General features: G+C 43.7%; 1 protein-coding gene across 1 annotated transcript in view; it reads left to right on the plus strand.

The window, feature by feature from the left end:
* The window catches only part of CYBB (cytochrome b-245 beta chain), a 133,136-nt gene that overhangs the window by 99,560 nt on the left and 17,843 nt on the right, over window positions 1–15,733 (plus strand). Inside the window, exons 9-10 of the mRNA XM_085622908.1 lie at window positions 7,286–7,539; window positions 11,571–11,733. Coding sequence (XP_085479034.1) covers window positions 7,286–7,539; window positions 11,571–11,733 — 417 coding nt within the window. The remainder of the gene's footprint in view (window positions 1–7,285; window positions 7,540–11,570; window positions 11,734–15,733) is intronic.

Raw genomic sequence — 15,733 nt, forward strand, 5'->3', positions numbered from 1 at the left:
GCAATCACAGAGCACCGACCTCCCAAAATATATATGTCATGCTTTAGGTGGAAAATCTAATTCAGGTGATCTTTGCCATTTGCCTAGTTAACAGAGCAGAAGGAAAGTGTGAAATGCCAACCATGTGCGTTTATCTACTACAATTTAATCTTGATGAGATCCAAACATACATCCATTCAATCACATGATTGATATAGTGTGGCACTGGACTACAGAAAACAGAGATTTGAGTATAGAAAAAAAGACAAGATATGGAGATATACATCTCACTAAGGGGCGTATTATCAAGACAGACGATAAAATTATCGCCGCTTTAGCGGCAGAAAACTGCCGCTAAAACGGCGATAATGGGCCTGATAATATGCTCTATGGAATTCCAATAGAAGTCCAGGTTAGATGTCCTTCACATCTAACATGGGCTTCAATTGGAATTCCATAGAGCATATTATCAAGCCCATTATCGCCGTTTTAGCAGCAGTTTTTTGCCGCTAAAGTGGCGATATTTTTATCGCCTGTCTTGATAATATGCCCCCAAATTACATATAAGTGGAGTTGGATATAGAACATCTATACTTACTTACATTTTGATATTTTGGATTCAATTGTCACCTATATGTGCCCCCCTTGATTTCTGCCTTCAATATTCAGGGTGGACACCTGATTGATACACCTACATCTTTCACTAAGCTCTGGAAATGCTTTACATTACATTTGCTTCTGGTATCAACCACATTTTTTTCAAAAAACTATTCTCTATAGCTACTTCATGGTGAATTAATGTTGATACATACTTTTCATAATGAAAACTTTCCTTACTGTCCTCATGCTGTATCATCTGATATTAATACATTTTCACGCTTACTGTAATTATAAATGCACAAACTGCATACCAATCAATGATACATTAAAAGAGGAGGACATATATCTGTAAGCATACATTTCTTTCTCATTGTGGTGTATTTGCATTTTAATATAAATTGACCACTGACCACAACACTCTCATTTAGAATAACAAAAAAAAAACTATGTCAAACTAATATTCGCTACAGCAAGTGGTCCATGTGAGAAAACATTTTGATACAGTCAGTCAGTCAGTAATACTTTATTCGATAAAAAATTTCATCATAAAAGTAAGTATACAATAACATGACCTATTTAAGCATGTGCTAAAATCAATAAAATCACTAGAATTTATACCACATAACACATAAAATTACATTTACAAAAGACAATGTTAAAAATCATCATTAATAACAAACAATCCCGGTCTAAGTAGTAAGTTGGGACCTAAGTTTCCTCATGCGAATCACCCAGGCGTTCCCAATAAATTTGGCGACACCACACACCAATGAAGTGGAGGATGTATCGGTACAAAGTACTCGCAGGGCCATTACATGGCAACGAAGGCCCAGGCCCCTGCATAATGGTTTTAGCCATATCCTCCTGGGTACCTTGTAAGCCGGGCAAGCAAACATGAGGTGTGCCAAGGACTCAGTGGGGGCTGCACAACACGGGCACGCCTTTGTTGAACTACCATATGAGTTCCATCCAAAAGTAAAAGCATTTACAGGGAGGGTTCCAAATCTAATTTTTAAATACAGTGATCTATCAAGGGGTTTCTCAATGTAGTCAAGAAATGATTCAAATAGCCTCGACCCCTTGTGATCCAGAAACCGCTCGGTGAGAGATCCCCGAGTGCCACTATGAGAAAACTCCTGCTGGACCCACTCCCAATAAAGCTTCTTGGTAACTAGTTTAGGTGGGGGAGATTGATTTTTCCATAGATCGCTAAGACCCATGGATCCCACCAGCTGCCGCAAGTTACACAGCCACTTCATCCTGTTACCTTTATCCAACAAGATAAGTTCGTCCAAGGCAGCAGCATAGTTCTTAAGCTCCTCAGTTCTTCTCAGCCTGCACCAATAAAGTAAAGGGCGCAAGCGCACAATATCCTTAAGGGGACGCCTGCCCATATCTAGACGTAAAGGTATCAGTGGGGAGGAAACAGGTAAGGCAACCAAATCTCTCAGAAATTTGTTTTCCGAGGTTATTAAATCCGAGATATTTTCAAACCCCCAGATCTCAGAACCGTACAAGGCACTAGGTAATATTTGGCCTTCGTAAATAGCTAAGGCCGGGGCCACGGGTTTACTCACTGACAATCTATGCTCACGCATTACCACCCCTGCAACTCTTTTAAAGTTTAATGACATTTTAGCCAGATGGTCAGTCCAACACATCCGGCTATTCACCCTTACTCCCAGGTAGTCAAAGGACTCCACCATCTCCAAGGACTCACCATTAAGCGAAAAATTATTCCAAATTTTCCTGGAAGGGGATATGGCCATAAGTTTGGTTTTCGAGGTGTTAATTGTTAGACCCCTATCCTTGCAAAAATCGCTAAATCGGTCCAATAACTTTTGGAGACCTGACGGGGTTTTTGAAATCAGGATGGTGTCGTCCGCGAAGAGGAGAGTTGGTATTTTTTCACCCGCCAGGGATGGGGCATCCGCCGGCTCTTCTCCCAAGTGGTCCACCACACCATTTACAAATAGGGAAAATAGAGTCGGCGCCATGACACAGCCCTGGCGGACTCCCCTCCTCACGGGCACCCTCTCAGTCAATTGGCCTTGGGTACCCCATCTGATTCTTGCGTAGTTACCCTCGTGGAGCTTGACTATAAGATCCAGTAGGTGACCTGGCAAGCCCAGCTCTTCCAAAACTTCCCATAGCCTAGCACGAGGGACCAAATCGAACGCCATCCTAAGATCTATAAAGGCCAGGTAAAGACTACCCTGGTTGATTAACACGGTTTTCCAGTAGATCGAGAAAAAGCGGAAGACCTGGTCCATTGTACCTACTTTCCTCCGGAATCCGGCCTGGTAATGAGAAAGAATCTGCTTCTCATCCATCCAAGTACCGACCCGCAAAATGATGACCCTTCCAACCACTTTCTGAATCACGTCTATCAGACTGATTGGTCTGTAGTTGGCGGGGTCATCCCTATCCCCCTTCTTATAGACCGTGATTACTTCGGCCCCCTTCCACGAGTCTGGGACAGGGTGGCCCCTAGCTATTAGGTTCATTATTAATGCAATAGCTGTAGCCCAATCTACGGATTCTTTTATAAGCAGGTCCCCCGGAATGCCATCTTGGCCAGCTGCCTTCCTAGGGGTTAGGTGTCTTATGGCCTCTAAAACCTCGGAAGGCTCATATAAGTTCTCAACCGAAAAAACTGGAGCTCGATACAGATATTTGGGTGCATCATAGTCGCCATAGATTTTGGAAAAATGTGAATGCCATTGTTGGCTAGTGATGTGATTAGCCATCGGAGGCCTATTATAATTTCTGGCTTTATTAATCAAATCCCAAAATAGTGAGCTATTTTTCATTCTTGATGCATTTTTAAGGTCCTGCCAATACAGTTCCTCCCATTCTTTTCTTGCCCGAGCTTGTTCTTCCGCGTACTCCCTCCTAGCTATTCTCACCAACAATTGGTTTTTGTTACGAAGGGCAACAGTTAACTTACGTCTTTTTGCCCGACATTTTGTAGAGTACCAGGGATTACTGGGTTTAGGTGCATTTAATTTAGGACACCGGGTTAAAAATAATTTGCCAACTTCTTCAATGGCATTAGTATAGATTTGTGGGAAGATCGAGTCATTGCCCACCTCTGTCACCGTAATTATAACCTTCAACTCAGTAATCAGCCCATCAATATACCTTTTAATCTTTGCCAGTTTATCTGGGTGAGAAGCTACCTTCTCCCATTTCAATCTTCGATTGCCGTCGTATGGGATCACCTCCCTTGTTGTCATCAATTTGGCTGGGTTTTGATTACTTTTTAAATCCCTCCACCTTAATGACATACATAGGGGGTTGTGGTCGCTATCCTGCGTGGGGCTCACCTCCATGTCAACCAGATCACGCCACATAGTGACGTCCAATAAAATATAATCAATTCTGGACGGGCTGTTGAGTCTATTAAAAGTCATTGCCCCGTCCCGATCGGAAGAGGATCTACCATTTACTGCTCTTAAATTATGGTCCACCGTAAGGGCGTTAATCTGTAGCGCCTTTGCAGACCACTTTTTGATCGGGGATAATGTCAAGGCAGGAATAGACCAGCTAGCATCGTCCTCCTCTAGGCCCAGGGGATCGTCCTCACTTAAGGGTTCGAATGTGCAATTAAAATCTCCCCCCACAAGTATTTTAGAGTTTAGTGGGCACTTAGTACCTGGTCCAAAGTTGTAAAAGTACAAGACAATTTACCACCCTGAGTCCCTCTAGCGTAGATATTAAATAACTCCAACTTGTTTCCCCGCGCCTGTCCTGGCAAAGTAAGGTGTTGAATATCCCTACACTCGGAATCATGAACTGAAATATTCCAGTTTAGGTCAACTTTTATCCAAATATGTAGGCCCCCAGAGGGTCTACCCTTGCCACTGCTGTGAGCAGGTACACAGAAGGTAGCATATCCCGATTTATAGATTGGAACTAAACTCCAGGTTTCTTGGAACATACATATATCGAATTTTTCGATAAAGTTGTTCCAATTCGGGATAGTTAGTTTTCTTTCTAACCCTGCTATGTTCCAGGATAACAGTCGAATAACGTCTTTCCCACTAGGCGATGGAGGGGGAATAACTCCTATTTCCTTATCCAAACTCCCTGAAGTGGGTATTTCAAAATGCTCTTCCCAGTTTGCTAGCTGAGTGTTGTTACTACTACTAACTCCCACAGACAGAGTATGGGAAGGGGAAAGAGAGCGAATGGCGGCACTGATTTCCGAATCCAGGAGAAACCCATCACTGTTTTGGGGGTCATCAGCCTCATTAGATAACACAGTAACATTCCCCTCAACTCTACCTCCAGTTTGACTCTCCCTCATACCCTGCCCAAACTGTAATTTTCAATCACAATCATCCATGCCGGAAAAAACATCAAACCTATTCCCTAACTCTAAGGGTGTAAAGGGCCTCAGGTGCTCCATTCTCCGAATGTTGTTATTCCTGTGGCCTCTGAGGGGAACCATATTCCAACCAGGATGATCGATTCGGGGATTTGTTGCATAATGGGCTGTGGGATCGTTTGGGTAAACTGTACGGTTTTTCCCTACATAGGATGTTGGGAAAACCAACGACCTAGGATAGAAATAGGTCAGAGCTCGGGGGCAGATTTGACTATTGCCATTACCCAGGGGCCAATTCAATATAAAAGCTACCGCTTCTGGGTCTCTGAAGTTAATCAGAACAATATCTCCATCGACATCCTTATTTCTTCCACCAAGCCATGGGAGACGTCTAACATGCAATATCTCACCATTTACATTCTTATTTATAGGTCTATATGTTCTTAACCAATGTATAATTTTGTTTTTTAGCTGGGCGAAATCTTCACTCTTGTTATCAGCCAGTACAGGAACCCCAGTCAACACCACCACTAAGGGTACAGCTTCTGGGGGTAAATCAACCCGAAGACTATGGATCCCGGGGGCCCCCTCCCACCTAGGGTTACCCTGCGCCTGGTCTGTGCTCCCTACTGGGTCAATACTGGCCTCCCCCACCAAATCCATAACGGGCTTGCTAACTAGCTGTTCCATAGGCATCAAAGGTCCTTTTCTACCATGTTCCCGAGCTAAATGGCCCACAGTCTGCGTTACGTCCCTACTGAGAACTGGAGTTTCCCTAGGTAGGTTTATAGGGGGAGCTGCAGCCCGTATACTAATACCATCCGCTGTAACCTTACCAACAGCAGCCATGTTTCTCAATGTAGCTTCAATGTTCTCTAGCCTATGCTCCAGCCTCCTTAAGTTGTCCGTAATGGGCAAAAGGAGATTGCTAACCATGTCCCCCAATTTGGCTAAGAAATCCGTGGGAATAGCAGGCGCCTGTGGGAGAACGACAGCTGGTAGTGCAGGCTCTGGGGAGGTCACAGCAGGGTTCTCAGCCGTTGGACAAGTGCTAATGGCCGCTATCTGCCTGTGACCTGACCCGGTTGCCAACCCGGAAACAGACCCATTAGAGGGATAATGGCCGAATTCTGAATGATGGATTCTAGGGCCATTGATCACCCCCACCCTACGTCTTATTTTCCTAGGAGGAGGGCCATGAGTAATCCCCCTGTTCAGATTCTTAGCCCTTTTTCCTGCCCCCCGTCCTTTAAGCCGTGTATTAGAGATTTTAGAATGACTTTTGGCATTTGGAGGGAGAGAGTCGCTGATAATCTGAACACTGGGGGCACAGTTTGTGGGCGAGCAATCACGTAACAATAGCGGAACACCCTCTTGAGAGAGGGGGGTGTCACTATCACCGTTATTACCACTATCAACAACAGGAACGTTTAAAGAAACAACCTCTGAAGCTCTACGTTTCATGTTCTCAATAGAGCGACGTCGTTCGAGTCTGCGCTCCTCCAGGGTAATGTCCTGCTCCTTATCCGTTACAAGAGTCTTTTTAAAATAACTATCAAGTGGGCCATTTACCACTGGCCTTAGTTTCTCCCCTGGCATAACATTCTCCCTGGAAGCCATGCCAATATTTAAATACTCCCAATTACCACAGTGCAGCGGAGTCACTCCTAGCCCAGCCCAGCCTCGATCGGCCTCGGAGGGCCTTAGAGGGCCCGCTCTTTGTCCGGTCTTCGTCCGAGCTGCGACCGCGCGCGTACCGCTAGCGCGTGTGGGCGGGGTCCTTACTATAGGCGAGGGGGCGTGTGGGAGGCGGGGCAGGGAAGAGGTTCCAGGTGTGCTCACAAAGGTTGGAGGCGTGCACCCTGGACCTCGCAGTCCCGTTTGCTGTGCCTCTTCGCCGTTCTTCCCGCAACTGCAAAGTATCCTGGCTGGTCAAGGGCAGAGGTAGCAGTCCCAACACGATCTTCCAAGAGCAGTCAATAAATAGTCAAAGCCTCCGAGCGGCTCCCGCGAAGCGGGGGCCGCGAGGCGTGGGCTTAGCGAAGGCGGGGCAGGGAAGAGGTTCCAGGTGTGCTCACAAAGGTTGGAGGCGTGCACCCTGGACCTCGCAGTCCCGTTTGCTGTGCCTCTTCGCCGTTCTTCCCGCAACTGCAAAGTATCCTGGCTGGTCAAGGGCAGAGGTAGCAGTCCCATTTTGATACTCATTTTGCCATTTGTTACAAAAAATGAAAAAGCACAAGAAGGTCACAGGTTAAAAAGATGGATGAATGTGTGCAGGGTTTTTGAAAAGTTAATTGCAAATAGAAATGTTATCTTGACATCCATTTGGATGGTTCTCCCTTGAAAGCTTTGTTTATTCATTTTGTATACTAGGTCGTCACTCACCCTTTTAAAACAATTGAGCTGCAGATGAAGAAGAAGGGTTTCAAGATGGAGGTTGGTCAGTATATTTTTGTCCAACTTCCTGTGGTGTCAAAACTGGAATGGCATCCTTTTACTTTGACATCTGCCCCGGAAGAAGATCACTTCAGCATTCACATCCGAATAGTTGGAGACTGGACAGAGGGTCTCTTTAAAGCTTGCGGAGGTGAAACAAAAGAATTCCAGGAGGCGTGGAAAATGCCAAAGTGAGTGAACGAAAACTTTACAAATTAAACTTATTTTATTATGTATTGTAAACGGTTTCCATAAACACAAGCCCAGAAAATACTTTTTCCTTGTGTGAAGCATTTTACAGTAACTAACACTTTAACCTTTTGTCATTTTGTGTGTGTTTATTAAATGTAACTCCAGTCCACGTTCCCTCTTTTCTGTAATCATTTGTGTATGCTAGAAATATGCCACTCTGTTATGGTCTTCAAAAGATTTTCACCTTCATACATATCATTAGAGTGAAAAGGTGATGCTGCAGCGCCTAAAGTTTTTTCCTTCGATCACACTGACACTGATGCCGCAGAGTGGGTGGATAAGAGTCACAAAAGGTAGCCTTTAATTTATTCCCACAGGTTTCTTTCTGCATTCGGGGTACATTTTCCGATTGCTATGGCATTCACAACACATTGGTTAAAATTCTCCACTTGTGGCATTGTCTTATATTCTATTTGGAAGAATAAAAAAATTAGGAAATATTTTTTTAAACATGGGCTAGAAAAAACCTAAACACTACATGTTAATTGTAGTTTTGCCTATACCGGTAACTTAGCTTTTCCTTGTTTTTCTTTTCTTTTGTGCACCCAGCCTGTCACCCCAGAGCTTTGTCAAATGTCCTCCTACCTAATGTTATGTATGTACATGGGGGTTATGAAGGATTTAGTCAGATGCCATAATCACTGGGCACAGCCACAGGCGGTGCACCATCAGCTCTAGAAATAAAGGAACTGGACAGGCGGCATTGCCGGACGCTACACGATACCACTACATCATACAAAGTGGCATGTCTCAATCACAATGTTTTACACACATCCACTCCATGACAAACTAAGTTATCTTTTGTTGCTAGACCATCACAGAATGCTGAAGCTTGCTGCTAGAACCCCTGACCCTTAAAAAGGAAAGATGTATGGGTCAATTCTTTTCCAGAAGTGTTATGGAGTCTGTAACCCCTTACCTCGGCACCTATGCAGTGCCGCCTCACAGAGAGGGGCTTATTTATGAGCCCTTGCGTCACTTTTGCGCTGCTGGTGCGGCACTTTTGACGCACCAGCAGCGTAAGAATTGTGCTATGTTGCGTCATATTTACAAAGTGACGCATCTAGGTAGATGCGTCATTTTGTAAATCCCTGCGCCACATTATACCTGCGTCAGGTATAATGTATGCAGGGTGGGCGTTCTGACGCAAGTAAGCCTCGTAGAAGTGACGCAGTGAAATCTATGACATTTCACTGCGTCACTTCTAGGATGCAAATGCGTCGATATCTTATGCCTGCCTCACAGCAGGCGTAAGACTGACGCAGGCACATTTGAAATGGGACTTGCCCATGTGAAATGAACCATTGATGGAGTTGCGTCACTTTTGTGACGCACTCCAGCAATGTGTCATTTTTGCGCCTACAGATACGTCAGAAATACTGACATATCTGTAACTCCTTGCGACATGATGCGTCATACTGTAAATATTGCAAGGAGGGCGCAATGAAAAGTGACGCATCGCTGTTTCCACGCATCGATGCGTCACTTTTCATAAATGAGGCCCACAATATTTAAATATGAACTGAAAGCCCTTCTTTTTGAAAAGCATTTTAGTTCATCTCTCTTCCCCGTTGAAACGTAATTCTCTACGTCGATTTCAATGGACACCGTTCTGTACCTGGCAACTGTCCACATCCAGTTACTCAAATATTTATGGCTGCTGTAATTTATACCTGACTTTAATGCTCTTTGTCAATTGTAACTTTCTCTACACCTTTGGATGGCATAATTCATATGCCTTGTGTAATTATCTGTTTCTTTTGGAAAGCACTTTACCAACTTTGGGTAATGTCATTGCTGTATAACACCACATAAATAAATAAATACACTCTGCGCATGAACACAGGACATGCACAGTATATCCTGGATGATACAGGGGATGGATGTAGGTTGAGGGAACACAGGCGGAGCTCTACATTCTGTCACTGCTGCGTATGGTGGAAGACAAGAGAACAAATACAGAGGGAGCAATGGCATGACAACCTCACTCAAATCAATGCACTTGGCCCTACACACAGAGGCCTCATTGCCACATCCAAAGTCACCTTCTGCACATGAACATCGGTGAAGTGACTGATAGAAGTAAGTCACTCTACAAGTCAGTCAAATACCTTGGCAATCCTCTTCAAACTCCACCGGTCCACAAGCAGGCATGCCTTCCTTGCTTCAATACACTCAAAACAAAGCTCTTCCTACACTCTAGAAATAGGGATAGAACACCACAAAATGTGGCGTGATATCTGATAAGGACCAGTCCTGGTTTAATCAACAGGAGATTCCTGATCTACCTCAACAATGTATCCATATTCACTCTGCAAAGGGATTGGCTCCTAGACTTAATTGCTTCTTTTCACTAAAGCAGCACTATGAAGTGACCTCTGTCACAGATCAGTTCTTTATAAAGCAATTAAATATATCAATAAACTGCAAACTTATTTCACATGCACAATTCCATCAATCACTTCTTCATCAAGAAGATAAACTAAACAACACACTTTGACACACTTTGCCTCCTAGTCCCACTATACCCCACCTAAGTTGACACTCTTAAACCTCCTCTTGCACATAAAATTCACCAACACACTAAACTCTCTCAAGCCCGTCTCCTATGAAGATGACTTTTTTTTTCATCTGTCATAAAAAAAATCATTGAGATGTCCTCACACTTCTCCTCAATATCGTCAAACTCTTCCTGAACCAAGGAACCTTATCTGATCAGCTCAAAATAAGATAGCCCATCCCCCTGCTGAAAAAAATGTCACTCAGAACCCAGGCAATCTCGCCAGCTTCCACCAATAGCCTGACTACCTCTATTGGAAAAATCATTGAGAACACAGTCTATATTCAACGACAAGAACATATCGCCCAAAAATTAAGCTAGCTTTTTTCGACTTCTTCCTCATGAAAAAAGTAAACCCCTTGCTTCTCAAATGCATGGAGAACATCCCCAGCTAAATTACAAAGGCTCCTCCCATACACAATTCAGAAAGTAAATAAAGATACACCTATGAAAAGAACAGTACCTCCCACAAAATAAGAAACAAACAACATTCTTGAATATTCTGCTTTATTGCTCATCTAAGGCCTAAATACTATTTTTGTATCCAATTTTCTATGGATATACAAGTGTTAATTGAGGGGTATGCACCTCTCAATGGAATGATATAAAAAGAAGCCTGTGATGGGGCTGTTTATGTCACAGGAATCTATGGAAGGTACTTTAGAGGATTTGAGCTGCTTGCAGTCTATTGGACAAATGCCGTATGGATACAGATGCATTAAGAATTTGAACCCAGCATGAACGTAGGCTTGAAAAGGTCTCCTTGACAAAGGAGCAGGATTGTGGTTGTCCGCGTAAGGTAGTGATGTGTGCTCAACAGCTGTTACTTCAATGCATCCCACTTTGGTTATTTTCTGCTAATGAGCCAATTATTTGTCCTTGGGAGCAGTGACTGTGCTTTGGGTTAAAGAATCAGCAATGTCCAGGCTTTGCAAACCAAGGCTTGCATGCAGTGGAACAGCATAGACATAGTTGCACTGAGCACAATGCTCATCACAGTGGGCATCTTGCAGTTGTGAAACTGCTTTTACATTCTTCAAGTACCATTAGTGGATAAAGTCAACTAGATACACAGACTGGATTCAGAATGACATGTCTTAATTTCATAATTTTTCCATTTCTCCCATAGCTTTTATTTGCAATAAAAAAGTGTATTGCTTTTTTAAGTTGTGGTTGGATTTTTATAGAAAACATGTTTTACACCTATCGTTCTTACTAAATATGCCTTTGTTTTTTTAATATTATTTTGTCCTATGAGTGCTATAGATTAACGGCCAGGAATGTAAGCCATTGTGCTGTGTCCTTCATAGTGTCAGCAGCAAGCCTTGCAACTTTCTCCAAAAATATCTTACATCAGGTTTGCATTTGCCTGGAGTCACTAAAATATGTACTTGAAATGTTTGTTTTTAGGATAGCCGTGGATGGCCCTTTCGGCACGGCCAGTGAAGATGTGTTTAGTTATGAGGTGGTCATGCTGGTTGGAGCTGGGATTGGAGTTACACCATTTGCTTCTGTCCTCAAGTCAGTCTGGTACAGATACCTCTCTAATGAAAGCACTCTGAGACTGAAAAAGGTAAAGTTATTTTTTTTGTTAAAATTGTCTTAGAGTTTCAGAAATGCATTACATATACCTGCAGGAATAACAGCATTCAAAAACTCAGTAGGGGGGGGGGGGGGGGGGGTGGGCGATGAAATGTTGTAGGTCAAATAGTTTAATTAAAGTTTAAAACAGTATTCTGAAAACTGAGAAGGATTAGACAGCTGATATAATATGACAAAGGTAACTTGTTTTGGGTCTCATCTACCAGTAGCTTTTAGCTGCCAGTGCATGAAATCCTTTAATGGACGATACCATAGGTTTGCTGTGGATTTGAAACAACCCATTGCTTGTCATTTGTTGCTTTTATTGTCACTTCCATTTGCTTTCTTCATATTGGATGGCTTTCCTTCCTCAAGCTCAGTTGGCATCCACCCTGGGAATGTTAGGATGGTGTCTCTCGGAAGGTCTCATGAACAAACACAGTTTCAGGAGACCACTTAGTCGTTCAATGTGAGGTATTCTGTTAAGCTTGTTGTCTCCCCTTTCCAGAGGTATGTGCAAATTCTTGTTTAGCATACAGATGATATTTACATCTCTCTGTTGGCTTGAGGCCTCTTGGATGATGTCTTATGCTGCAGAATGTGCAGTTGTGTATGTACTGTACTGTATGCCCAATAAAGGGTGACCCAAAGCCTATTGTGAGTCGAACTGGAAGGCCATAGAGCACAAGGATCTTCTCCAGCTTGGGCCTGGATCTCTTAAATGCTGATGACTCCAGGATTGCAGCTGCTGAATACTTGGAGCAGGAGTTCATGGGGAAGAGGATTTGTTGTCCACCCAGTAACCTACACATGTCAGTACAGACTTCCACCCAGGGCTCCATGCAGGTGCCTTCTGTGATGATAAGAGCTGATGTATGTTGCATGCCTCCGGCTTGACAAAGAAGACAAGATATGATCATTGTGTCTGTTAGTTTGCCCGTCTGTGGAAACCACAATATCTCCCTCAGGTGGACTTTTATTCTCCTTGTGGTCCCTGATGGGCTAGCATGACTGGGCAGCTTTGGAGACTTTTGAGAATCACAGTTTGGCGTCTGTCAGTAGAGTCACCTCTCCAGTTAAACTCAGTTCATGCATGACTTTCCATACTATTGTGTCTCTTCATCTCTTGTTGTTTGGCCAAATAGGACCATCTTCTAACCGTTTTCTTGTAGTTATTTCTTGGCCAGCTGCATACATAGATTCGCCTATGTGGCACAATCACTCTTCACTTGGGAGAGCAATTGAGGCAAGGTGCCTATCATATGAGCTGTATGAAGGCCTCTGTGGATTTGGGAATGTGATGGTTCTCTATGGTGTTCTTCACTGGGTGTCGTGTGAGGTAATTGGGGGGGGGTTGTCTGGTCGCAGCTGGTACTTGACTTCAAAGTTGTACTGCTGAAGTTGTAGTGCACTCTTTGCTATCTATGGTGATGGCAATTCTGATGTTCCTTTAAAATGTACCTTCCAAAGAGGTATAGGTGAGAGTGATTGCATGCCCATCTCATTGCCAGGGCTTGGCATTCTATTTGGGAGTACCTCTTAAAGGTATCAGTCAGTTCTGTGCTGGCAAATGCATTTGGGTTCCAGTGCTCATACTGATGTCCTGTAAAGAGGACTGCTGCAGGCCGAACAAGGCTGGCTTTCACAATCAGTTCTGTCTTTGCTAGTATGTAAGTAGTGCATTGCTGTATTCTGTAGAATGGCTGCCTTGATGTCATGTTGATAGTGCCAAGACCACGTGTTTGATGATTTTTATGAGTTTGCTCAGTGGCATTGTGTGTAGGTTGGGGAGGAAACGGCCACAGTAATTGATCATGCTCAGTGTTCACTTTGTGGCCAGGCTGGAGATGAAGGGGCTACAGAAATCGATAATTTTGAGGAAACTCCTAACCTTCGAGGCAGTTCTAGGTGCCAACCCCTTTTTTGATGTCAATATTCTGGGGGTCGTTGCAAAGTCCTTTGTCAGAAAATAGATAGCCAGGGAATTTCATTTTGTTTTTCAGGAACTCACTCTTTTCTTTGTGCAGGGTCAGACCTGTTCCTCTTAGGTCCCGAAGGGTCTCATGAAGTCTTATATTGTGCTCAACCAGTATTTGAGAGTAAATGAACATTTTACCACTTGATTGATGATGCACACCAGCCCGCTCAGAACGTCTCACATTGCATTCTGATAGACTTCGGCATCCGATGAGACTCTGAAGCTTAGCCTCTTGTATTGTTACAATCCAGTGTGAGTCAAGAAGGTAGTAATATACTACCTGTCTTTGTCCAACATCACTTAGTGGTACCCTGAATTCAAGTCTAGCTTAGAAAACTATTTTGCACCATTCAATCTGCCAGCATGTTGCCGAGGGTGAGACGTATGTGTCATTCCCTTTGGATCACTGCATTGGGTGGGCTCTGTCAGATTCTGACCACCTCATCTGGTTGTTTTTCGTTGTTACCACGCTAAGAGAGGCCCGTGGTGTTGGCCTGCTACTCTTTAGAACCCTCTCATGTCTTCTAATAATTTCAGCTTCAGCTTGGCCTTTTTTTTAGAGGTGCAACACCACCCTTTTGTATCATCAATGTGTAGCTTTACAGGTCTTGCTTACAGGCACCCCTGCCGTATGAAGAGGTCCCTGAATTCTTTGAATATTGCATTGACTTCCCGGGTGTTAACATAGCATGCACATAATAGTGGATTATTGCTGCCATAAGCAAGGATGCAGATTTTGGCTTCTATAGTGCATGCTAGAGTCGGAGGAGGTAAAATTGTATCTTGTCCATGACGTTGACTGATGCCCCCCATGTCTATGAGTATAACAATTTGTATCCTATTCATGGTGATCTCACATTTTTAGGGAGGTCTCTTGCCATTTGACCCCTGAACCACTGGAGTTGCTCCTGCCCCTGGCAAAGGTGATTTTAGGCATTTGTCTGGTGCATAGTCCTCCATTTCCCTTTTTGGTTAGTTATGTTTGCTCTTTGCTGCCCATGGTGAGGATTTCAATGAGACTTATCCTCTAGGAGGCACCTAAGTTGTCTTGATATTTTTTGCAGTGTGTTGTACATCTTCTTTTATGTAAGACCGGTGATGCATGCCTTGTGTGGGTAGGCAGCTTGCCTCTTATGGTGTTTTTTGCTGGTGGCATATGAACTCATGAATCTTGATGCAGACTGCACAGGATGTGAGGTGAGGATGCAACACTGGCGCACTTTCCGCCTCATCGCCAGTGTGGTGCAGCAGAGTACTGGTACAAATTAGGGAAATTATACCAGGATTACAGTGCAGGCACTGGAGCTCAACCACACCCTGCCACCTTTTAATTCCTCAGTGATGTTTTGCCTTCTCATCACTGTGCGTGCCTTCCTCTAACATTGTACCTGGTGGCACACTATGGGGCCAACATTTTTCTTAAAAGGCCACCATCCACAGTGCCCAATGCAGTGGTTGACAAATATCATGGCTGCCAGGCTTAGTGCCATCTCATGCTTCTTCATTCCATCACCCCACACTTCCTTCCTCCTTATAGTGGTACTGAAAGTTATTTTCATCCATGCTTTCTCCCTTTGTCACTGGTTTCCTATCTTTCTCTTCTTCATTCTTTCACACTTATTAAGCACTGCTTTGAGCACTCGACAGGCCCACAAATTATCGGCTGGTCCTGCCCTTAATCATTGCACACTTTTCCTACAGATACATATATGGGTTGCTGCTACACAGAAATATTGCTTCTAGCTACAAAGTGCCACACTCTGAAATGAAACATTGTGAAAATGGAGACGTAAAGTTGATTGTCAGACCCTACCGAATAACAGATTTGTTTGGGGGTATCAAACGTTTCAGGGATATTCTTATTGCCTCATCCAGCCACAATATGGTGGCAAACACCAAATAAATGCTGTGCCATCATACCCATGCGCAATAAATAAAATCAAATTCAAGTTATTGTCGAGATGTGAAGTGTAAAGGTACAATACTAGTAAGCAGTGAGTACAGCCAAGGACCA

Source organism: Triturus cristatus, chromosome 8 (genome assembly GCF_964204655.1).
Source record: "Triturus cristatus chromosome 8, aTriCri1.1, whole genome shotgun sequence".
Classification (NCBI taxonomy): domain Eukaryota; kingdom Metazoa; phylum Chordata; class Amphibia; order Caudata; family Salamandridae; genus Triturus; species Triturus cristatus.